Raw genomic sequence first — 23,629 nt, forward strand, 5'->3', positions numbered from 1 at the left:
CATACAGGGAATGCAGGGCAGGAAAGACCGGATCCTCAGTGATTTGGGTACAAGGTTGAACTTGAGTCATGCATTCCACCCTGCAGTTCCATCTTCAGCGCTGTGGGATCTTTGTGTCACTGGAAAGGTGCCTGAGATCAGGCCTTGGGTCTGACTGGGGCTCCTGCCTCCTCTCTCTGTCTCCAGTTTTTATTTTCCCATCCCAGAGAAGAAGGAGCCATGCTTCCAGGGTGAGGCAGAGAGGAGGGCCTCTGTAATCTTCGGCAAGTAAGTGCATGAGGATGAGGGGGCTGGGATAGTGAATGGGGTGTGCAGCCTCGGTGCTGGCAGCTGGATTGGTAGACATGGGTTAAGGGAAGCCAGACCTCAGAGGCCCCACTCCATACTGGCATCTAGATTAAGTTCCTTCTCCTCTCTCCCCTGTGCAGCCATACCCGAGATCACCCCATCTTCCTGCAGCTTAAGGATTATTTCTGGGTCAAGACACCGTCTGCCTACGAGCTGCCCTATGGGACCAAGGGGAGTGGTAAGTTTCTGCCCAGCTCAGTTTGGCCGTGTCGCTGCTTGTTCTTTGCCTTCTGTGGGCCCTGTGCCAACCTCTGTGGCAGGCCCAGGTTATCAGATCAAGGAGGAAAGTTAGCAGGTACCTGAGGAATGGAGCAGGGTAGGCAGCTTTGGAATGCTCATGGCTTCTCAGCCCTTCCTTTTGTTCTTTTTGTAGAGGACCTGCTCCTCCGGGTGCTAGCCATCACCAGCTATTCCATTCCCGAGAGCATCCAGAGGTAAGGAGGCTCCTCCCATGCTAGTCTGGGCGCCTCTTCCCCTTTCCTGCTCCAGTGTGAAATCACCATCCCTCTTTGCCTGTCTCCAGGGCACACAGGGGACACCAGTCCCCCTGGCAGTCAGCCTGGTCACCTGGGGGCCAGAGCAGGCAGAGGCCACTGAGGGTATCAGCAAGGCAGTGGCAGGCCTGGGCAGCAAGCGAGGGGCCTCTTGCTTGTTTCTTGCTTTGTGTTTGGTGGTACTGGGAATCAAATCCATGCCCAGGCCAGCCTCACACTTGTAATCCCTCTGCTCAGCCTCCAGAGTGGCTGTGATCATAGGTGTGGTCCCCTCTGCCCAACACAGTGGGGTTTCTCACTGGAACTCGCTCTGCTTCTCCTTTCTCCGCTGTTGCCTCTTGCCTTTAAGGCCCAGCCTTACAAAATCAGCAGGACTGGAAGCAGGGCTACTGGGGTGGAGGGTGCCAGCTCCAAGGAACCAGGGCCCCAGGGGAGCCTAGGAAGTAACGTTGAGCTGGACCCTGGGGAGATCCAGGGCCATGAGGGTTAAGTAGAGCAGGCGCTACTTCTGGATTTGATGGCTTCTCTTCCTCCTGCAGCCTTAAGTGCCGCCGCTGTGTGGTGGTGGGGAATGGGCACCGGCTACGGAATAGCTCGCTGGGAGATGCTATCAACAAGTACGATGTGGTCATCAGGTGTGTGTGTGATTGTTCCTTTCCACTTGGGGTCGGATACTGGATGTTTCAAGCAGGGGACCATAGACAGGCCCGAGGCCTATAGTCATGGGCATCTTGCTTCTGCCTCAGATTGAACAACGCCCCAGTGGCAGGCTACGAGGGTGACGTAGGCTCCAAGACCACCATGCGGCTCTTCTACCCTGAATCTGCCCACTTTGACCCCAAAGTGGAGAACAACCCAGATACGCTCCTGGTCCTGGTAGCTTTCAAGGCAATGGACTTCCACTGGATTGAGACCATCTTGAGTGATAAGAAACGGGTAAGCAGAAGGGCAGATAGAAAGGAGAGGCCCCAGGGATGGGGACGCTGTCCAAGTCAGGCTCTCACGCCCCATAGTATCTGCCCTGCAGCTCTAAAGAGCCAGTGTAGGGACAGTATGTACTGGGCTCCCTGCCAAGGGCAGTGTCTTGCAGGGCTTCTGATAAGCCTCATAGCAGTCTGGAGGAGTCAGGCAGTGGCAGCCAAAGGCCCCCCACAGTGGAGGGTTGTCTGCTGCTGGAATGTGTCTGCCTGTGAGCTGTGAAACACCCCCAGCAGCTACATCTAGGCAGACAGGATACAGGCCAGGACAGTGAGCTCCACACCCTTCTCGATGGTCCCCAGTAAAGCCCACCCCTGCAGCGGCCATCTGGACAAAGCCTGAACTGTCCTATCTGGCTTGCTTTGTTTTGTTGAGACAACAACATCTCACTATGTTAGTCTAGGCTGGCCTTGACCTCACTGTGTTCCCTGGCCTGGCCTTGACCTCTGCCTCCCAAGTGCTAGGATTACGGACATGCACCGCCTGACCCGGTTCCCAGTCTGACATTTTTTACCAAGTGTTTAGACAGTTTAAAACATAGCAGGACCTTCTTCCTGTTTGGGTATCCTGGTCGAGGATAATGGTTGTACTGTACACACCTTGTCAACTGGCCTCGCCAGAGGTGTGCCCTCTTTTCCCCTCACTTCTCCCCTCTCGTTCCCCTTGGTGGTCTCCCTTCCATCAGGCCACCTCCTTTCCCTTCCACCTGTACTCCGGAGGCCTCTCCTTCACCTGGGTCCCACCCCTCACTGAAGATTATCTCGGCTGGATTTGGAAAACAGATCTTCACCTGCCATCATCTCTGTCCCTTCACACTCTATCACCTAGGTGCAGAAAGGCTTCTGGAAGCATCCTCCCCTCATCTGGGATGTCAACCCAAAGCAGGTTCGGATTCTCAACCCCTTCTTCATGGAGATTGCAGCCCACAAGCTGCTGAGCCTGCCGATGCAACAGCTGCGCAGGGTCAAGCAGGTGAGGGCAGGCGGGGAACTCGAGGAAAGCCACGGAGGGAGCCAGGAGAGGGGTCAGCAGTAAGAGCTGGTGCCTGAGCTTCTGAGCACACCTGTAGCCAAGGGCAGGCTTCTTAGTGGGCCGTGCAGGGAAGAGTGCGAACCTTGGGGAACTGAGGCATCTTATAGCCAGCAAAACATCTCTGTTGGGCTCAGGGCTGGAGTTAGAAGCTGGGTTTGGCAGGCGCTGGTCAGAATCTGGAAGGTAGTTGCTGCTGGAACAGTCACTGGTCCCATCTTTGGGGCAGCTTGAGCCCATACAGATTTATCAGTAGGCACTGAACCTGTGATCTTATCTTGGAAGGTGTTAGTCTGATGAGTGGAGAGTGCATTTTGACTTGCTCTTTGTGTTACGGGTTGGTATGATGGTGTTTACAAGTTATCATTTTGATCTCAGCTCAGTGCCAAATGGTCTTCAGCTAGTGGCCTTTAACCCACTTGGTAGCTTCCCAAGTACCTCTCCCCGTTTCTTAGACCCCCTTGGTGGGTGGGTGCAGGACTGTGTGGATGCTGGAGGCAGTGAGCCAGCATTGTAGACAGGACTTTTTTTGTTTGTTTGTTTTTTGTTTTGTTTTTCTTCCGATACCAGGAATTGAACTCACGACCTTGTGCTTGCCAGGCAGGCGCTGTGCCTCTGAGTTAAATCCCCAGCCCCCATAGACAGGACTTCTATACCATTTATCATGTGGCATTGAGTAGGTCAACCAGTGGACCCTCAGTTTTCTTGTCTATATGGTGGGGATAATATTCACACCAACCTTTTAAGGCTACTGTGGAATTTAAGAAGATAGTTATTATATAAAACGCCTGTTGTGGGGAGCGGAACACAGTACCTGTTCAGTAATGTTTGTCAGATGTTGAATCCATAATTTTATTCTTGGCAATATCTACTGTTAATTGACTCCACGTGCTGAATGCCTGTTTGCACCACCCTTTCGTGCTGGGCCCCAAGCCTGCATGCTTGGTTTTTCTTTTTGGTTTTTCTCCGGTACCGGGAACCGAACTCACGACCTTGCGCTTGCCAGGCAGGCGCTTTGCCGCTGAGCTAAATCCCCAGCCCCAAGCCTGCATGCTTGGTAGGTGAGACGTGCAGTTTGCCCCAAGAAGACTCAGTTCAGCAGAAAAAGCCTACAGTTTGCACTACGGAGGGTAAAATACTACAGTAGAGTTGTTCCAAGTGCTCTGGGAGCTCAGAGCAGGGGCAGACCTCAGCCGAGGGCTGTCTGGGGGATTCCCAGAGGAGGAAGTACAGGAGTTGGGCCCTGACAGTATGTGGCCCAGCAGGCAGGCAGGGGACGGGGAAAGGCAGTCCATTTGGTAAAGCCAAACAACTCCTCTAGCACCAAGTTGTTCTAGTGCAAGTGAAATTGAAATTGAGGGGATCAAGGAGGACTTCTTGGTATGGATAAGGGTGTAAGTGGAGCACAGTCTAGAAAGAAAGACACAAGAAGTTAAGGACCTGAACCCCGCTCTAGGAAGGCAAGGAGGAACTGGGCAGTACTTGGTATTGTATTGGTTTTCTGTTGGTGCATAACTAATTAGCTTGGGGTTAGTGACCTAACATAACCCATGGCACTTATGGTCATTCAGGCTCTCTGTTTAGGGTGTCACAAGGCTGATCACAAGAATTGAATTTTTGTCTAGAGGCGTTAGGGGAAAGCTTATTGCCAAGCTCATTCTGCTTATTGAAGAATTAGTTCCCTGTGGTTCCAAGAACGAGGTCCTCCTGTCCTTGCCGGCTGTCTGCATGGCAAGGGGACACCCTCAGCCCTCAGAAGCAACCACGTGCTTTGCAATGTGGCTCCTTCTACCTTCAAGTAAGCAAAAGCAGGACACATTCACCTTGTGCTTCAAATCTTTGACTTCTAATTCCAATCTCAACACGCAGATGTAAAGGCCAGCCCGTCAGGGTAGTCTCCATCTTATGGCCAACTGTGCCATAGGAAGTGTGTCCTGTTGGCAGGTTATGCATACCTGTGAGAGGAGGATATTAAACAAGGGTGAGCATCGTGGGGGCCCCTTACAATTCTACCTGCTATAACCTGGGTCTCACAGGGAGAATTGAGAGATGTATGACCTGCTTTGGGTTTCTGGCTTGGACAACTGCGTGGATGGTTGATATTTTTAACGAATAGATTGCAGGCAGGAGTGGGGGCTTGGTAAGTTTAAGGAGCCTGTGTCCAGGCAGAGTTGGCACCGTGGCTCTACAGGGCCCACGCTGGATGTGAGGACACAGTGGTGGTTAAAGCAGCAAAGGAGAAAAAGATGGCCCAGGCAGAGAGCTGAAGGAAGACAGGAGAACTTCAAAGGACTCCAGGAGGCACCTGGCACTAAGGGGGCTCATGGGCTCCAGGAAGTGGCTCCCCCGGGGGGAACGCACGGCTAATGGGCTCTGCAAAGCAGGTTGTTGGGGCTGAGGTACGTGAATTTCCTCATCTGTCAGTTTAGGGGAGGACTGTATTGTAGCCTGTTAATATTTAACATAAACCTGTGTGGGGCACATGCCTATAATCCCAGCACTGGGAGGCTGAGACAGGAGGATGACAAGTTTGAGCCCAGCCTGGACAGTCTAGAGAGACCTTGTCTTAAAATAAAAAATGGTCTGGGGGTGTAGTAGTTTACCACAAAGGCCTCAGGTTCAATCCTCAGTACCGCCAAATGAAATATAATTTGAAAAGGAAAAGGGGCTGGGGATTTAGCTCAGCGGCAAAGCGCCTGCCTGGCAAGTGCAAGGTCGTGAGTTCAGTTCCCGGTACAAGAGAAAAACCAAAAAAAAAAAAAAATTTAAAAAGGAAAATAAAAACAGTGCCTGACACATAATGTATGTTCAGAATATATTAGTATTATGGTGGTTGTCCTGATTGCCATTGTCTTTCCTAGATGCCCAGACCTTCTTCCAGTTGTCTGAAGTTGTAATACCCACTATGGTAGCCACTACAGTTCACGTATCTGGGTTTGAGCCTCTAAGGAGGACCATAGCAACCAGGATGACAATAATGACAGTCATCATACTAGTACTATAAGAGTACAAGCCCTTGGGAAGCTGAGACAGGAGGATTACAAGTTTAACTCCTGCCTGAGCTACTGAGTGAGACCCTGTCTCTAAATCAAAAAGGGCTGGGAAGCCAGGCATGGTGGTGCATGCCCATAATCCCAGCACTCAGGAGACTGAGGCAGGAGAATTGCTGCAAATTCGAGGCCAGCCTGGGCTACACAGTGAGACCCTGTCCTCCCCACCAAAAAAAGACTGGGAATGTAGCTTACTGTTTGGGTACCCCTGGCTTCATCCCCAGTACCACAATTTAAAGAAAAATTCAGTTCCTCAGTTGCGCTAACCCCTGTTCAGGGGCTCAGTTGGCTGGAACCTGGCCCCTGGGCCACACAGGTGCCATGTACTTCCTCGGCTGCACAGTTCCATCCCGGAGCATGGGCGTGGAAGACTCAGAAGGAGCAGGGCTTCCTCTAACACCTTCCCACCCCTGTCCTACAGAAGCCGACCACAGGCCTGCTGGCCATCACCATGGCCCTCCACCTCTGTGACCTGGTGCACATTGCTGGCTTTGGTTACCCCGACGCCTTGGATAAGAAGCAGACCATTCACTACTATGAGCAGATCACACTCAAGTCCATGGCGGTAAGTGGCCCTGCCTGGGGGCTTAGTAGGCCGGGTAGGTCTAGGGAACAGAGAGACAGGGGTGCTGGGAGAGAGGGGTGCAGGCACGCAGAGGTGGCTCCTGATGTGGTCATTTGGAGTCAGAAGTGGTACCGAGGCATCTGGTCTCCCCATTGTGCATCCTCTGTGTTCGTCCATTCAGGTTCTGTCTTCCTTCCAAGAGCCACTGCAGGAGAGATTTCCCAAGAAGACTGGGATCATGGGTAGGGAAGAGAGGCTTTGCTGGGGTCAGAGAGGTCCCTGGAAGCCCCTCAACTTCCTCCTCTGGCTCTCTCCACAGGGGTCAGGCCACAACGTCTCCCGAGAGGCCCTGGCCATCAAGCGGATGCTGGAGATGGGAGCGCTCAAGAACCTGACCTACTTCTAACTTGGCAAACGAACGTATCAATTGCTCGGCACTGCCCGGACAACCCCGTCCATGACTGTGAGAGTACCTGGTGCCAGCACTACCCACTTGGACTCACCCTCTCCTGTTTGGCAGAGGGGTCCCAGGGCTGGCCCAGCCTAAGACGAGTCCACACCCCTGGCTGCTCTCATGGAGCGCAGAGCCAGCCAGGGCACAGGCACTGGGCCACGGGAGCCCGTCCAAGGCAGGGGGCTTAGTGCTGAGGCATCCCCTCTCTGCCAGCACCCAGAGATTATTTAACGGACTATTTAATTATGACACAGGAGAGTGCTGTGGGCTGGTCCCATGGCATCCAGAAGTTTTTATAACTTACATGTGATGGGCCTCCCAGGAGAGTGGAGGTATCAGAGTGGGTAGGTGCCCTCCAGAGAGAGGTTGCTACCTCCCAGCGGGCATGGGAAGAGCACTAGTGAGGGGGGCCACCCAAAAGTGGACCTCATTAAAATATTTTTCCTAAAACGGAAGCAGTGGTGACACCCTGTATCCTTTCAGCTTGGGGAGGGTAGAAATGGGGGCATGGCAACATTCAGGCTTGTTAGACCTGGGCTTCGCACAATTATTCAGGGTTATTGCGGAAATAGTGCTTGGTGCCTGGGCATGCGTCTGGCATAGCAGACGAGCAGGTGGTGCCCAGAGAGGTCCTGTCTGCCAACATGCAGCCTGGAAGCCTGTATGCTGCTTGACTTCCTGGGGGAGGGAGGGAGCGGACCAGAGGATGCTAGATGGGAGTGGCGCAGTCCTTTCCTGTCTGTCTGCTCTCCCTCAGCATTCTTCACTTACCACAGTCTCATGCTGGGAGGTTCACATTTTTAAGGACCAGGGTGGGGCCAGGCAAAGAAAGCCAAGTTTCTCTTCTCAGATTAAGGGGGAATCATAAAATGGAGTTTATGAAAGGTCCTGCCAGGCCACAGGCTGCCAGAAGTTGGTGTGGGGCTGGAGGGCAGCAGCAGAGGGCTTTGGTGAGGCTTGTCGGCCAGTTGCCAGTTGCTGGATGGTGATGAGACTGTTTCTTTCCCAGGTCCCTAGAATCCTACCAGCCACCCTATTTGCCCGTCTTGCGCTTTGTTCTCCATTGTCCCAGACTGTGCTTCGCTGCTAAACTACCCACCCCAGCTATTCCTTTACATCTGGAGCCAGAAGGGAGCGTTGGAACTCCCCCAGGGGATTGGAACTCACATCTGTGTTCCCAGCTTTCTCGGAAGGAGCTTCAGCCTTGAGGTTTTGGAACAAGCCATGGTGGGACAGGACAATACCAAAGGATAGCAGTTTGGGAGGGACAGAAGAGAACGACACAGTTCTCTACAGTGTTGGAATGGCTTAGAGAACAGCCAACCTCATCCTGCAGGGAGTTCCAGGAAGTGGAACTGTTTGCAGTCTCAAAAGCTGGGACACTTTGCCAGTTGTTGCCCCCCATGGGAGGGGCATTCCCAAAAGAAGGAGTCCCTAAGTGTCTACCGCCCGCTCCATCCACCCAGGAGGGTAGGCTTCACTTTCCAAACCTTGTCTGGGACCCTGATGGGTTGTGAGTGTGTGCAGGGGTCTGCTAATACCCAGCTGCTTCTCAGAGTAAGCAAAGGAGCTTTGTGTGCCCGTCCAGATACTGAACATGCCTAAACCATGAGCCAGGATCCACACACAGGCTAGGGTCACGCTCTCCCTAACTCTGTACACACGGAGAGATGGGGGAGCTTTACATTTGGGTTGTTGGTGACAGTCCTTCAAGATCACATATGGATGAGGTGGGTGTACACCCCCCTCCCAGGCCATTGATGGCTAGGAAGGGGGATATAGCTTTCTCCAGGGCCCCCCAAAACCCTGTGTGGTCCGAGGCAGTGCTGGGCAGGATCAAGGCTGGGGGTGGAGCTTTGATGAGGAGTTGCTGGATGGAGTTTTTTGGTGTTCTGGGAAAAAGACATGAGCCTTTAGTTAGCCCAACCGGCTTGGATAGACTGCCTGCCAGCCTGCCTGGTAGTGATTAAACCGTGCCCTGAAATACAGCAGCAGGAGGAGGAGGAAAGGGAGGGAAGCACTTGGGTGGACGTCAGGAAATGGGATTCTACACCAGGCTGCTTCAGTTCTTTCCCGCTGTTAGATCTTGAGCGAATCAATTCTGGGTTTTTATGTCCTGACCATTTATTCCAGAATTACCTGGGATGATTTGAGAATAGAAATTCCTGGGTTTTAGGCCACTTGGGATGGAGCCCAGGAATCTGGGAGTCTCACAAACATGCAGAACCAGTGCCTTAGCAGTCTAGACGCTAAGATGACCTCACGGGCCTGCTTCAGCTCTGGCTTAGTCTGTAGTAAAGCCCACCCTAATCCTCCGCTGTCCTTGAGCTGTGTTAATTTGGTGCAGACGCAGGTTTCGCCTAGGGAGGGCGCGGGGGCGGGACAGCGCATGCGTTTTGGGCTCTGCTGGGCTAATCTTCGAGGTGTGGGAACTCCAAGGGACCCTTGCGAGTCCCTGTCTTGGGCGAGGGCGGCGCCTGCCTGGCAAGTGCTCAGGACCAGGCCCCTCTGCCTCAGTTTGCATGGGACCTGCAGTCTGAGCATTTGCAAGGGCTTTTCCCAGCTCCCCGGGCTGAGCCGCGTGAGCCACTTTGAATTCAGAGGCGGGGGTGATCTGGAGGATGCGAAGGGCGAAGACCTGTACTGTCCAGTTTAGATCCTAAGTGTCCAGCCCCTCTCCTCAGAGGTGGGCATTGAGACTCCAGCAAGGGAAGATCCTTCTCAGCCAATACCCACAAGCCGGGTGACACAGGCGTTAAGGTCTTTTATCTAATCCACATTGAAGTGATATTTTTTTAATATTCACATCACATGGCATTGTGCCTTAATTTTGGATACTTTAGATTTTTATTTGCACTTTCGGAGAACATTAGTACATTCAGTTGCTTTCCTGCAGAAACTGTCCAGCCTAGTGAAAGTCTGAGCTTGGAAACAGTACTGTGTGGCATGCAGTAAAGTAGTACATGTAAAATACGATGGCTGTCCTTCCTGCTGTCATTTAATTAGCCAAGTAAACCTCTGCTTTTCTATCTGGAAAGCAGTGCTATGCATGCCTGCCTCACAATGAAAATTTGAGTTCTAATGGAAGTCTGATTACAAAGACATTTGTAGTCTGGATAGTGTGATATAAGTAGGGGATTGGAAAGCTGCTTTGCATAATGGAAAATGCTGGAGAGTGTATGAAACAGGTGAGGTACGTTTGTGGGGCCAACTGTTGCCCAGGTACTGAGAAACAAGGCTGGTTACTGATAAGACAGCACCCACAAGCTAAGTAGAGGAAGGTGACTGTTAAATGACTGTCTGGCTTTGCATAGTCAATGGATTGTAATTATGCAAGACTGTTCTCCAGCAGGTTCAAGTTCAGGCACCTTTTAGGGGTTCTCAGAGAAAGAAGTTCCTTGCAAGATGCCATCCGTTTCAGCAGTGTAGGTTCTTATCAAAGCTTGAATAACACAACATCAGATTTTATAAGCTCTCTAAACCTTCTGACTCTGAAGGATTTTTTTTCCCTGTAGTGCTGAGGATCAAATCTAGGCCTCCAGCGTGCTAGCTAAGTGCTCAGCCCCTGAGCTGCCACCACCCCAAGCCTTTGAAGTCTTGATTATAGCTTCAGAAAGTTAGTTGTTAGTTTCAGACATCCCCATTGCTGTACAAGATGTGCTTCTAGTATAATCGTATATTCCTGATCTAATTAAAAGTTTAAGGTGTGTACAGACTTAGGATGACTTGCCTTTTTTTTTTTTTAACTTTACAGTGGTGCGAAAGCAATACACGTTCAGTAAAATCCATACTTCAGATCTTGAAATTTGATCTTCCTGGCCAGCAGTATGTGGTAGGTACTCTGTTCTCTTGCTGCTGGGCAGTGGTAGCAAACTATAGCTCCCGGTCAGCCAAGGTGGCCACAAGCGGAAGCCACCAATACTCCTCGGTGTGCTGTGTTGTGGTTAGATAAATTGAGTGCATTTTTGTTGTTGTAGTTGTCTTCTTTGTGACAGGGTCTTGCTGTGTACTCTCAGCTGATCTTGAACTCAAAATTCTCTGTCTCTGGAGTGTTGGGATTTATAAGCAAATGCAGGCAAGCCCAACTTCAATGTCTTGCGCCTCCTGTACTGGATTGACTTAATGATATTTTCATTTTACAAAGAGTGTATCAGGATAAGGCAAGGCATGGTGGTGCATGCCTCAGCACTCAGAAAGCTGAGGCAGGGGGGTTACTGTAAACTAGAGGCTAGCCAGGGCTACATAGTGAGTTCAAAGCCAGCCTGAACTACATAGCAAGGCCCTGTCTCAAACAAATAAACACACAAACAGAGTATCAGGATATAATACAATCATATTTATATACTTATAACCTCATATTTATAACCCCATCATAATTGAGGAATTTGATGAGGAATTTCTTTGTGTACATCTGTAGGTAAGCCAGTTTTCCTGCCCACTTATTTCTCAGTAAAGAATCTCACTTGCTAGAAATCTTTGGGATTCTGCACCCAAGAAATAAGGTGCACTGGCCATGGTGGTGCACTCCTGTAATCCCAGCACTTGGGAGGCTGAAGCAGGAGGATTGCCGCAAGATTGAATTGAGCCTGGGCTACATAGTGAGTTTAAGGCCAGCCTGAGCTCCTGTGAGACTGTGTCTCATCTGCCTCCAAAAACAGAAAAGAAAGAAAGTGAAGAGATGAACCTTGAATCTTACTAAAGGACAGATTTGGGAGAAGCTCAGATGTTTTGGAAGGCTCCGCCACTGCACTTAAAGGGACAGCAAAGAGTGGGAAGCACCTGGAACATCCTAGAGTTCGAAGGGCAGCAGGCCTGTCAGAAGGGCTTGACGGGGCCTTTAGGGAAACAGGACTCTGGGAGACAGGTGCTGTGTTTGCGTTGTGTCAGATTCCTAAGGAAAGCTAACAACTTAAAGGACACCCACCACCTCAGCAGAGGCCTGACTTCCTCTCCAGAGTCCTGGGGACTGGAAGGGTGGCCCCCGGCAGAGAGAATGAGAAGGCCCAGATGTTGAAACAGCCCTGGGGATTGGAGTTGGAGTTATTGAGCTAAGCTATTCTAGAACCATTTATTATGATGAGGCTTCTCCAAACATGGTTTGTATCCATGACCATCTTTAACACTTGCAGAATGGCCTCACTTGCTTACAGAATGGGTTTTCTGTGCTGGGCATGGTGGCACATGCATGTAATCCCAGCCCTCGGAAGGCTGAGGCAGGAGGATCATTGCGAGTTCAAGACCAGCCTAGGCTACAAAGTGAACTCAAAGCTGGCCTGAACTGCATCATGAGACCCTGTCTCAAAAAAAAAAAAAAAAATTCTTGTTCTCCGGCAGCAAGGTTCTGGCCCCTAAAATGCAAAGGTGGTGGAGGTGTTTCCTAGTCCACCTGATTTTGTCTTTAGCTTATTGGAGATAATTCCCGTGGGGGTGGACCCCTGCCTATATTCAGCAGCTGTCCTGAGTAGAACTTTTCCTCTTGCCTAACTGGAAATAGATTTCACAAAAGCCCCATGTCATTGAGATCATAATTCTCTCAATGAAGATCTGGCTCTCCTGGACTTCACTTAGCATCTCTTTGAATATTAATATGTTACATTTGTCACAAGAACACATTTATAGAAGTGCGTTCTTTGCATGTTCTCCTTTTTGCATTCCAAGATATTGCCAAGAGCCATATGGTTACGTAGCAGCAGAAGGAATTTTTTGCATTTGTCTGACGTTCCCTGGTCATGGACGTTGAGGGGCTTTCTTGACCCAGGGATTGAGGATGTCCTTGCCCTGGGAGGGGATGCATGTGGACTGTGCTTGAGAAGGACACTGGCAGGGCTGGGGATTCAGCTCAGCGGCAAAGCGCCTGCCTGGCAAGTGCAAGGTCGTGAGTTCGGTTCCCGGGACTGGAAAAAAAAAAAAAAAAAAGAGAAGGACACTGGGGACATGGGGTGGCAGGTAGGCATTCACAGGGGTTCCAGTGTAGCCAGGAGTAGCTGGGGTGTCACTCAGTGGTAGAGCCCATCTTTAGCATGTACAAGGCCCTGGGTTCAATCTCCAGCACTAGGGAAAGTGTACATACTGTATATATAACATCAAGGATGTAGATCACAGTTGGCTGATGTGTCTTGTGAATGGTGTATACTCAGAAATGACCCCTTGTTTGCCTATTTTGCAGTGCTGGGGATCAAACCCAGGGCCTTACACATTCTAAGCAAGTGCTTTGCCATGAACTATACCCCATTCCCTCAAAAAAAGCCTTTTCGAGATGATGATTGCGGTAATGCTAAAAACCGCAGGGTAATGAAAGCTTGTATGTCCAAGACCTAGCATTAGAGAGGAGGGGAGGTGGATTGAGAAAGAATAGCAATTATCGAGGGAAAAAATTGATGGTCCTAAGGCAAATAAGTCCTTATCCAGGGAAACAATCCTTAGATTGTGTAGAAGGAAGAATAAGTTGAAATATTTTCATTTTTCCCAGTCTATAACCTGGGTAGGAAGACCAGAATATAAGGAGCTGGGAAAAGATGGTCGGAGCCTTCCTGGAAAGAAGCAGCTCTCAGCAGAGAGCTCTGTGACTCCCAGAGATTGCTGCTGGTTTTGGTGTGGAGCTGCAAATGACCAGTGTGTGGTTACAGGTTCTGAAACCAACTCAGATAAGAGGCATCAGGGCCAGGGATTTAGCTCAGTGGCACAGTGCCAGGCCGGCAAGTCTGAGGTCCTGAGTTTGATTCCTGGCACCAAAAAAAACCGAGGCTTTCAAACCGCTTTTTAAAGGGGAAGGAAAAGCCAAGATTTAGTTGCAGTGCCATTGGTCTACATTTAAATGTCTTTTTCGTTTTGGTTTTTTTGAGACAAGGTCTTGCTATGTAGTCCAGGCTGGCCTTGAACTCACTATGTAGCCTAAGCTGACCTCAAACTGACGGCAGTCCTCTTGCCTCAGCCTCCCGAGTGCTGGGATTACAGGTGTGTGCCACAACCACCGGCTGGCTGTTTCTTTAAATAGGCACACCAAGTAGCATTTTAAATTTAAAAAATCTATATACAGATTAAGAAATGTGTATATTTAAATATCTATACTTTTATTGTAATAGAGTTTTGGGGTTGTAGGTGTGCCTCAGTGATGGAATTCTTGTCTAACATTCTTGAGACCCTAGATCTGATGTCCAGCACTGCAAAAAAGTAAATAAAATAAATAAATAATGTTTTCTTTATAGGGAACATTTCTAGAGGAGACACCAGGACAAAGGACTGTCCTTTGTCCTCAGCGGTGCCATCACAAACATTACACATATGGGAAAGAGCTAAAACATACTTTGTGGTTTGCATTCGCATTCCGTGTCGGCAAACACCAGGAGCAGCAGGGCCCCCCTCCCAACCAGGAAGAGGGAGATACAGTCCTGCCACCACCCTTCCTTCTGTGCTGCGCAATCCCAGGGTCTCATCGGGTTCATTTTCATTTCCCTGGTTCCTTTTCATTGCAGAAACTCAAAGGAGTTGAGATAGTCTTCTGGGCCTATCGCTGTATAAGGTTTGCTCAAATAGGCTTCATCAGAGGTGGAGTGGATGTGGCATTTTAACTCTTTGTGTGGGAGCACTTCCTATTCCATGGAAGTTGCAGAGGTGGTGGAAAGAACTCTGGCCTTCACAGACAGATAGCGAGCCTGAGAATTAGAATCCGGGCCTTCAGCCAGGCTCTCTGAGCCAGCAGTGAAGTTAAAGCTATCAGAAAACTGGATCTTGGCCTTGGCAGGGAAGGGGCTGGATTGACACACAGAATAGCTTTGTTTCCCAGGGAGTTGTGGTCTTTCCAGGTCATTTGGGGACTTAAGGAGGAGGATGCCAATCCCGCCTTCCTAATGGAGCCGTGGCTTGTCCTTGTCCTTACCCAGCCTACCCCAGAGCAGCTGCTAACAGATGGCCTTTACCAGCAGCCACTCCTGTCTGCATTCCAGGATGAGTGGCTTTGCATTTGCTCTGTGGGAGGGCAACATCTTAGGGTGGAAATCGAGTGTGTTTAAAACTCATGTTTGCCACTTTTAGCTCAGTGACCTTGGGCAAGTCTTTCGGTTTAAGTCTTTTTTTTTTTTTTTTTTTTTTTTTCCCTTCCCTTCCCTTCTCTCTTGTTCCCCTTCCCACTTGAACATGTTCTTCCTACCCCCTAATATCTATCCTCCATTATGCTCCTCACTGACCCTTTGGATTTCTCACACAAGAGAAGCAATGTGGTGTTTAAACCTGTATGTCTGATTTATTTCTTAAGTGTCATTCTTTAAGCTTCACAACTCAGTTTGAGTTCTTTCTCAGTGGTCCAGAGAACCCCAGTCCATGCTAGCATTGTTCCCTCTCATAAAGTCTGTACTAGTGACTATCCCTTTGGGGATTCTCGTGGTATTTGTGCATGACAGAGCTCGGAGTGTCGGGCCTCCTGTAGCCTGGTACCATGGCTGCTCCCTGCTCCTTGTTAATCTTCCATGACCGTCCACATTCTTATCCTGGGAGTGTGTGAGGGAGAAGAGCTCATTTTGTTTCACCGACAGATTTCTTCCTCATTCTTCTGGTTATTCTGTCATAACCCTGGGTTCCAAGAAACAATGGAAACTTCCACCCTCTAGGTTGGGCAGGGGCAAGAGGCCCAGGGTCAAGGCAGGCTTTAGTAGAGGGTGACAGGTAGATTGTCCATCTCCAAGTTGAAGACAAGGAGAAATGGATGGAAAAATCTTTAAAAGTTATAACTCCCTTATTCTAGTGCATCGAGACATTTTGCATATGGTCTTGGATACTTGTTTCCTATTGCCAAAGGGAAGACATGTATGGGAAGAGGGGAAGCTTGACAGAATTAACCTTGAGGGGACAGAGGCCAGCAGTCAAGCTGGAATGTGGGATTGAGATGTGCACTTTCATTCCTGATGGGTTTCTACTCTCTTGGATGTAGGAACTGCAAAGGAAGCTATCCAGGGATGCGGGTAATTTTGAAATACTAGGATATATGATCAAAGCAGAAGTCCTTTGTGTGGAAAAGCTACGAGGGCTATGCATGGAATCTGTTTCCTGAAGCTGAGTGTGGTGACTCAGGTCTGTAATCCCAGCACTAGGGAGGCTGAGGCAGGAAGATTTCAAATTCAAGCCCACCCCAGAATCATGACACTGTCTCAAAAAGCAAAAAAAAAAAAAAGGTACAGATTGGTGGATTGAGGTCACCCAAGGAATTGATGTATGAAAAGAAACACAGATATTTTCACTGATGGTTTCATGTTGAGTACAGACTACCAGGGAAGGTTTACAGCCAACTGGGAACCTCCAACCTTAGGAATGCATTCGTCATCTTTTTTTTTTTTTTGTCTTTTTGAGACAGGGTCTTGCTATGTAGTTTAGGCTGGTCTTGAGCTTACTTTCTAGCCCAGGCTTGTCTCAAACTTGCAACAATCCTCCTACCTCAGCCTCCTGAGTACTGGGATTACAGATGTGCACCACCACGCCTGCCTCTTCACCATTCTTAACTTGCCTTTGTTTACCCATCCCATCTGCCACGACTATACCAAGCTTCCCACTCCAGCAAGGCGATTCATAGAATGATTTTTTTTTTGAGTACCAGAAATCAAACTCACCACCTCGTGCTTGCCAGGCAGGTGCTGCACTGCTATATCCCTGGCCCCTAGAATAACATTTGAGTCCCATGATTGGTGGGCTACACTCTTCCAAGGAAGCCTCCTCCCTCCCAGAAGCCCAAGGTGGAGGGATTTTCCTTTGCATAATATTGCTGATGGTAAAAGCTAGAATGCCCTGGCCAGTGTCCAACCTGACCATGTTGCTGTGATCATGTTTAGCAGGAGTTAGCGGTTTTCCCCTTCTTTGGTGTGAGGCCTGAGGGGAGGGGAGGGGAGCCTGCCTGTAGGTGCTGTTACCACCCCAAGCAGACCTGTCAGTGGTCCTTCTTGTCTGGGGACGCAGGACCAAAGAGGGGCAGAGCACCTTGGGTTCCCAACACATGCTCAGAGCTCTTCAGGAGTTCTGTGCCTCCACAGGAACAAAGGAACAAAAGGACCAAGGGCCTTGTTGGGGTGAGGGGCCTGACGTTTATTCTCAGGTGGTGGGGGTCGGGGGGTGCAGATGAACTGTTCCTCTGGCCCATGTGTCTTGCTAAAGACAGGATCCCTGTTCCTTGTGCTCACCAGCTGAGAAAGCAAGTCTCAGAAAGGCCTGGCCTCCAGCCCCTCAGACCACACCCACAGGAAACACTCCAGGGGCCCTTCAAAGAACCCTGACCAGAGAGACTCACACACTCCTTATATTAACTCCAATTGTGCTGCAGGGAGGAGAGGGGCACACAAAGCAGGGCAGGGGGAGGCCGGGCCTGGGGAGGGGTGTTGGGCGAGGAGTCCCCAGGCAGGCGTTGTTCACACTCTGTTCCCAACTCCCTCCCCGCTCCCCTCCCCGCTTCTTCCGCAGGCTCTGGGCCAGTCCCACTTCCAAGTCCAAGGACAGAACGGCAAGAGTATGGACACAAAACACCAAACGAACTGGGGGTGGGCTCCTGGGCAGCGTGTGCCTTTGGCCAGGGCTTCTGGCTTCTCGGCCTCCAACGCCTGGGCTGTGAGCGGCAGGGGGAGCTCGGGTCTCTGGAGCACTCAGGGCTATGAAGAACTCCCCCTTCTCCCAGACTGTCTAGAAGCACAGGCACGGGGGAGGGCTGCCGGGCAGGAGCGGGAAAAGCCCAGGGGGAGACTGGAGAGTGGATGGCAGGTTCATGAAAGCAAAGTTATAGCTGCCACAAGTGCCCGTGGGAGGAGCAGATGGTAGAGGGGCATCCAGGGAACGGTGGGGGACAGGGCGTCCAGCACCAAGCACAGGGCACTTGTACATCCTCTCTGCATTTCCCGCCTACCCGGCCCTTCCGCCTCTGGCTTTGCTGCAGCTGGGGACTCAGGTTTGTGCTTGATGAGAGCTTCAGAGGAAGGCAGTAGCATAGGCGCTCACAGGCCGTCCTAGAGGCGGCGGTTCTGGGATCCTCTGCGAAGTAGCCCTGTCCTTGGAGACCCAGCTGGCACCCTGCCCTCCTGCCCTGCTCTCCTGCCCTGCTTGTCCCCACTGGAGGTGTGTGATCCTCAGACGTGAGTCTGCATCCTCCGCTGCAGGGGTCGACTGGGGTCGGAGTTCTGGGAAGAAGACTGGGAGTGGTGGGAAGAGGAGGCGGAGGCCTTGCTGGCCTTGTCGAACTGCACGTAGCCATCTTGCTTGCCGCTGCTGCTGACGCTGCTGTCACACTGTGTGTCCAGGAAGGAGCTGCTGTCGCTGAGGGAGCCCCTCTGGAACTCCCGTTCACAGAGCTCGATGGATGAGCTGCCCATGCCCAACACGAACCTCTGCCCGTAGTCGTAGAGGCGGCCCTGGCCGCTCAGGGTGCTGTAGATGTTGGTGAAGGACATGCCTGTGGGCACGCGCTGTTTGCCCGTGGGACGCAGATCTGGCTGACAGCTGGACAGGGAGATGGTCGGGGTCGAGTGGTGCTCTTTGAAGGTGTTGACGCTGTAATAGCCATTAGTGGGGTCCTGGGGAGCAGAAGGGGGAATGCACTGTCAGTGAGACTTCACTGGTCACAGGGCAAAGAGGAAAGAAGTAACTGGGGAGGACGGGGGCCTGAACAGGAGGGGTTAACGCAGCAGCGGAGACCCCAAGAGCAGAGAGGCTGGCCCAGGTCCAAGTAGCTGCAGGGACAGTTAGGCACTGGAGGGAGGGAACCAGCAGCTTCTGACGGATTTATGTCAGGGCACTAAAGGTCAGTAGACAAGCAGACTTTCTTTTTGTGTGTGTGTTTGTCCAGAACATACATAATGAATTTTAAAATTTATTTGTGAGGAGGCGTTGGGGGAATGCCTGAGGACAACATTGAGGAGTGTTGCGGGGACTCAGACTTAACAGCTCCTAGGGTTAGGGTGGGGAGGATGGGTGTCTTGGCTGGGGAGCACCCACCTCAAGGAGGAGACACATGCCTGTCCCCAGGCTGTACTCTGGCCTTCCCTTTCTCATACTTGTTGTTATTCTTTGTGCAGACTGGGCTAGCACCGCTAGAGCTAAAGACCGGATTCATGGCCATGTTTTATAACCTGTGGTTACTCTTACCTTGAGGTTCTGAAATTCCTTCTCCTCTTCTTTGAGGACCTCCAGCTGCTTCAGTACTGAGTCTTGTTGGAATTCACCCCGGTCCATCTACAATCCAAAAATGGCTGCTCAGGGGATAGGAAGTGGGCTCAAGGCCACCCCCTCCAAGGAACCGATAAGAAATGAACTTAAAGGATCACCATATATGCCCTACCCTCCACCCCTTCCTGTCTGAACCACAGAAGGAATAAGGTTCCAGATCTCATGAATGTTTCTGGCACCAGTATCCTAAAAGACAGAGAGAGGCAGGGAGGGAGGGAGGGGGAGATGTCTTCCTGGAGGTCTTCATGGCCACACTCTCTTGGGTTGGGCAAGGGCATCACCTTCAGAGATCTCATTTGGCTGATTCATTCAGTCCATTGAGCATTTATTGAGAACTTGTAGCCAGGCCATGTGCTAAGGACTAGGGATACACAGATGAAAATTTAGGACAGTTCATCGACCAGGGCCAGGCTTCATCATGGACTGAAACCTGTGAAACCGCAAGCCAAACTATGTCTTTCCTCCTTTCAAGGCGATATTCTCACCGTGACCTAACATTAATGCACACAATGGGTCACTCTGTTATTCACAGCGATGACTCAGCTGGACCTGAGTCTTTTTCCCAACAGATGCCAAACAGCCTGCTAGGGAGGAGCCCTTTTTGCTCTCCTGGAGTCTCCAGCACTGTGGGTCCAGTTCCTTGTATGTGGTTGTCAGTGACTGAACTGCTTTTGGAGTGGGCTGTTTTAATTCTGATTCATCAAGTGTCTAGCACAGTGCCTGACATAGAGTAAGGCTGTCCCAAATGTTATGTTTATATTGAGTGAGCAAAGCATGAGTGAAGTGGCATAGTTCCAAGTCACTGAGAAGAATAATTGGATGTCAGCTAAAAAAAAAAGCATAGTAACATAAATTACTTTCTATGGCTGGGTGTGGTGGCATCACCAGGATGTGGTACCTCCAGTAATCCCAGCACTCAGGAGGCTGAGGCAGGAGGACCCAAAGTTTGAGGCCCGTTGGGCTACACAGTGAGTTCAAGGCTCGCCTGACTACATAGCGAGGCCCTGCCTCACAAACACCCAAACTAACAAACAAAGCCTCCCATTATCACTTCTACTAATTGCATGGTCCAGTCTAGGCTCCCACCCACTCTTGGAGCAGGAAGTTCCTTCCTTGCAACTTTCATCTTTGCTTCTTTTTGGAATCCTGCCACCTCCTTACTTAGAATACTGCTTTTTTCATTTTTTAGTGAATGCTCTGGCTTTTTCTGTGTTGGACAATGACATCTTCTTTTTCTCCTTCTCCTTCTCCTGCTCCTCCTCCTCTGCCTTCCTCTTTGTTTGAGTTGGAGATGAAACTCAGGACTTTTGCACTGAGCTATTTGTCCAGTTCCCCATCCCCATTCTTTAGATTTAGAGATAGAGTCTCCAGAAATTGTCCATGCTGGGCTTGGACTTTCAGTCTTCCTGCCTCAGCCTCCCAGAGTGCTGGGATTATAGGTGTGTGCTGCTACATCCAGCCTGGAGTTCTTTTTTCTCACCAGATTCAACTGTTAGGCTTTTCTTGCCTTGATGGAGTTGTTTTCAAGATCAAAGGGTGGAGCAGTGGGGGGATGAAGATCTCCATGGAGGAAGCTAGCCACAAGAGCCTGCAGCGAGCCCCACCTGCCAAATTATCCCCTTCTTGCTGGAATCCTGGGTGACCCCCAGTCTTTCCTGAGGGTGTGGAGTTGTGGGAGGTGAGCAGAATGTCCCAAGACAGAGAGAACTCAAGGGCTCATTCGAGCTGAACAGTAGAGGCCTGCTGGAATTTGTACCGTGAAGTTCATTCCTTCTGAGGTGTGGGCTGTGGTTTCCCTTCTTAAAAAACTACACTGGTCGCTGTGTCAGGCATTAAGCTTGGCCTTAGGGGAAACAGACAAGTGCAGACTCAAGAGCATAACCTTTGCCCCTGAGGAGCTGGGGCTGACTGGAGAGGCTGACCTGTCCTTAGGCAATGCACTAGGAGAGAGGCCTATACGAGTGTTTCTGGTGGAGCAGAAAGTTCCCAGCAGTGATGGGCTGGGAGGGGCTGCAGGAATCACGGAGCTGACAGTGGAGCTGATCCCTAGAGCAGAAGGTGAAATTCAGCAGGTAGCGGGAACAGCCTGTGCACAGGCTTTTGAGGAGTGAAGGACTCTGAGACCATGAACCACAGACTCTTTGGTACCCCTGGAAAGCCAGAGATACTGTGTGGAAGACGGAGCTGGGAAAGCCGGCAGCTTCATCACACGGAGGCCTGGAGACAGGCCGGGCAGCTGGACTTCATCCAGTAGTCCTGGAGCCACTGGGGGACCGAAGTAGGACAGTCACAGTATCTGATTTGCATTTTAGATGGACCCTTCCTTGCAAGGCTCTGGAGCAGGATTGAGAAAAGTGGCAAATGCTGAGACCAATTAGGAGGCTGCTGTTGTAGTCCAGGGGAGCTATAACAAGCCTGAGAGAAGGGAGTGACAGTGGAGGGGCGGCAGGGGACACACATTTGAGACATTTTTCGAAGTGGAATTGACAGGCCCTGAAAATCAATTGCATAGAGAAAGAGTAGCAGAGGGAAAAGTCAGTTCAATTCAATAAACATTTGAGAGCAGCTGCTGGGTAAGAACGAGGCAGCCGTTGCTCACCATCTAGTGGGTGATTTCAAAGCAACACAAATGAGCTAACAGTCAGCCTCTGAGCGCTCGGTCCCAAGTCTGTGGGTTCAGGCAGCCATCGGTCAAAAATATTTGGGAAAAATTGCGTCCGTATTGAACATGGACAGATTTCTCCTTTGTCAACATTTCCTAAACAATGCAACATAACAACTATTCACATTTCCTTTACATTCTATTAGGTACTGAGAGATGATTTAAAGAACATGGGTGGAGGTATGCAGGTTATTTAAAAGCCTTGAGCACCCTCAGATTGTGGCATTGTCAGGGCATCCTGGATCCAACCTCCAGATACCCAGGGACAACTGTAACGGTGTTCCATGTCTCCAAACTCTTCAGGGCTTTCCTGTTAACCCTCACTATCACTTCCACACCCATTTTGTAGATGAGCACACTGAGGTTCAGAGAAGCCCATACTTTTTGCCCCTGGCTCTGCTGGCACTGTTTCAATGTTTTCCAGCCACAGAGAAGTGTTCCAGAAGTTTCTGGTACAGTTGTCTTGGTTTCTGCCTAGGTGGCCGAGTGCATTCTGGTGGATCACAGGGATCGGCAGGTTTGGCATCAGTGAAGAAGTTTTGAATTGGCTTCTGCGGGGGGCAGTACAGGCCCCAAGGAGGAACTTAGGCTTTTTGGAGACTTCCATGGGGCTGGGGTGCAGTGTGCGTCAGCATGTAGGAGTGTATGTAGCACATACCAGGGCAATGTGAGCATGTGTCCTCTCCCTGTTGGATGGTCAAGCTCTCTGAAGGCTGGGACTGCGTCTGAGACATTTTGAGTCTCTAGCTCAATATTGCTAAGAACAATATTGCACAATATTGCAAGCATACATGGGAACATTTGCGGGCTGATACTGTCACCTGGCCTGCCAGAGGGCAGAAGTGGCTCTGCCTCTCTCAAATATGGAGGGATCGGAGAAGCCTCTGGTCCCAGGACCTTCTGGGAGTGGAAAGCATTCTTACCATCAGCTGCTTGATGGTGGAGTGATCTTCAGCCTCCCGGCCAGAGGCAGGCTCCTTGTGGACAATCTCCACTCGGATATCATTTTTGGCTGACACAACACCTTTGAGATCTGGACATAAAATTGAAAAGTGTAGCCACAAACTCAGTTCTTGATGTCAGGAAGGAAGGGTTGAGATGTCATGTTCCCCCAAGGCTGCCCCTCACCCCACCACCCCAGGGTTGACCCTTCCTTCAGCCCTTAAAATCAGCAGCTTCACCAGCCCCCACCCGTGGACCACAGGGATGGAATGCTGCGGGCTGTGTGGCCCTCATCACATTCACCTCCACGTCCCCTTGGTGGAGAGGGTGTCCTCATCCGTTTATCCACTTTACTGAGCTAAGACCGCTCATGCTACTGTCTTCCTTCTAGAAGTCTTCCCTGCCAGGCTCTGATTTCTCCATTCACAGAATCACAAATCCAAGTGTTGAAAAGGACCTTAGGATCCACAACCACCTCTCATCCACAGCAGAAGCACACACACAGGGGTCCAGCTTTCTGTTGGTGCTTTTGTGGTACAAGCCTGACTCCTTCTAAGGAGGCAGCTATTTCTACCTGAAGAACTACACTAGAAAATGCTTGCTACAATATGCTCCCCAGTAATTTCCACTGACAGGCACGGAAGGAGGTCCTGAGGCCATGTCCTTGGAGGTGGTCACAGCGGCCAAAGCTACTTGGCTCTGAGCGGAGAGCATGTGAGGGGCGGGGAACCTCAGGCTTCCTTCCAACATGTGGAGGCTGCCAGGTGGCCCATGTGGCAGACTTATTCTGGTATTCATTTTGTGTATTTTGCTTAGAGAAACTTAGAGGCGGAGAACTCCTAAAAGTCACTGCATCCAACCCCTTAACACTGCAGCTAGCCAGACATGGTGGTACAGGCCTGTAATCACAGCACTCTG

General features: G+C 50.6%; 2 protein-coding genes across 11 annotated transcripts in view; one reads left to right on the plus strand and one right to left on the minus strand.

Moving 5' to 3' along the window:
* St3gal4 (ST3 beta-galactoside alpha-2,3-sialyltransferase 4) overlaps window positions 1–7,373 on the plus strand; it is a 42,501-nt gene extending 35,128 nt beyond the window's left edge. For 6 of the 7 annotated variants that reach the window (XM_005378517.2, XM_005378519.2, XM_005378518.2 and 3 more), the window contains 8 exons: window positions 187–267; window positions 429–526; window positions 722–782; window positions 1,382–1,477; window positions 1,589–1,778; window positions 2,649–2,792; window positions 6,321–6,464; window positions 6,784–7,373. In XM_005378517.2, the coding sequence (XP_005378574.1) occupies window positions 187–267; window positions 429–526; window positions 722–782; window positions 1,382–1,477; window positions 1,589–1,778; window positions 2,649–2,792; window positions 6,321–6,464; window positions 6,784–6,870 (901 nt within the window). In that variant the 3' untranslated portion in view covers window positions 6,871–7,373. The remainder of the gene's footprint in view (window positions 1–186; window positions 268–428; window positions 527–721; window positions 783–1,381; window positions 1,478–1,588; window positions 1,779–2,648; window positions 2,793–6,320; window positions 6,465–6,783) is intronic. The other variant, XM_013511054.1, reaches the window with a different exon arrangement.
* Window positions 7,374–16,962: 9,589 nt separating this feature from the next.
* The window catches only part of Kirrel3 (kin of IRRE like 3 (Drosophila)), a 566,099-nt gene continuing 559,432 nt past the window's right edge, over window positions 16,963–23,629 (minus strand). For all 4 annotated transcript variants that reach the window (XM_005378522.2, XM_005378523.2, XM_013511050.1 and 1 more), the window contains 3 exons: window positions 22,693–22,802; window positions 19,027–19,113; window positions 16,963–18,455 (listed from right to left, as the gene is read on the minus strand). In XM_005378522.2, the coding sequence (XP_005378579.1) occupies window positions 18,012–18,455; window positions 19,027–19,113; window positions 22,693–22,802 (641 nt within the window). In that variant the 3' untranslated portion in view covers window positions 16,963–18,011. The remainder of the gene's footprint in view (window positions 18,456–19,026; window positions 19,114–22,692; window positions 22,803–23,629) is intronic.

Source organism: Chinchilla lanigera, unplaced genomic scaffold (genome assembly GCF_000276665.1).
Source record: "Chinchilla lanigera isolate Chin_1 unplaced genomic scaffold, ChiLan1.0 scaffold00011, whole genome shotgun sequence".
NCBI lineage: Eukaryota > Metazoa > Chordata > Mammalia > Rodentia > Chinchillidae > Chinchilla > Chinchilla lanigera.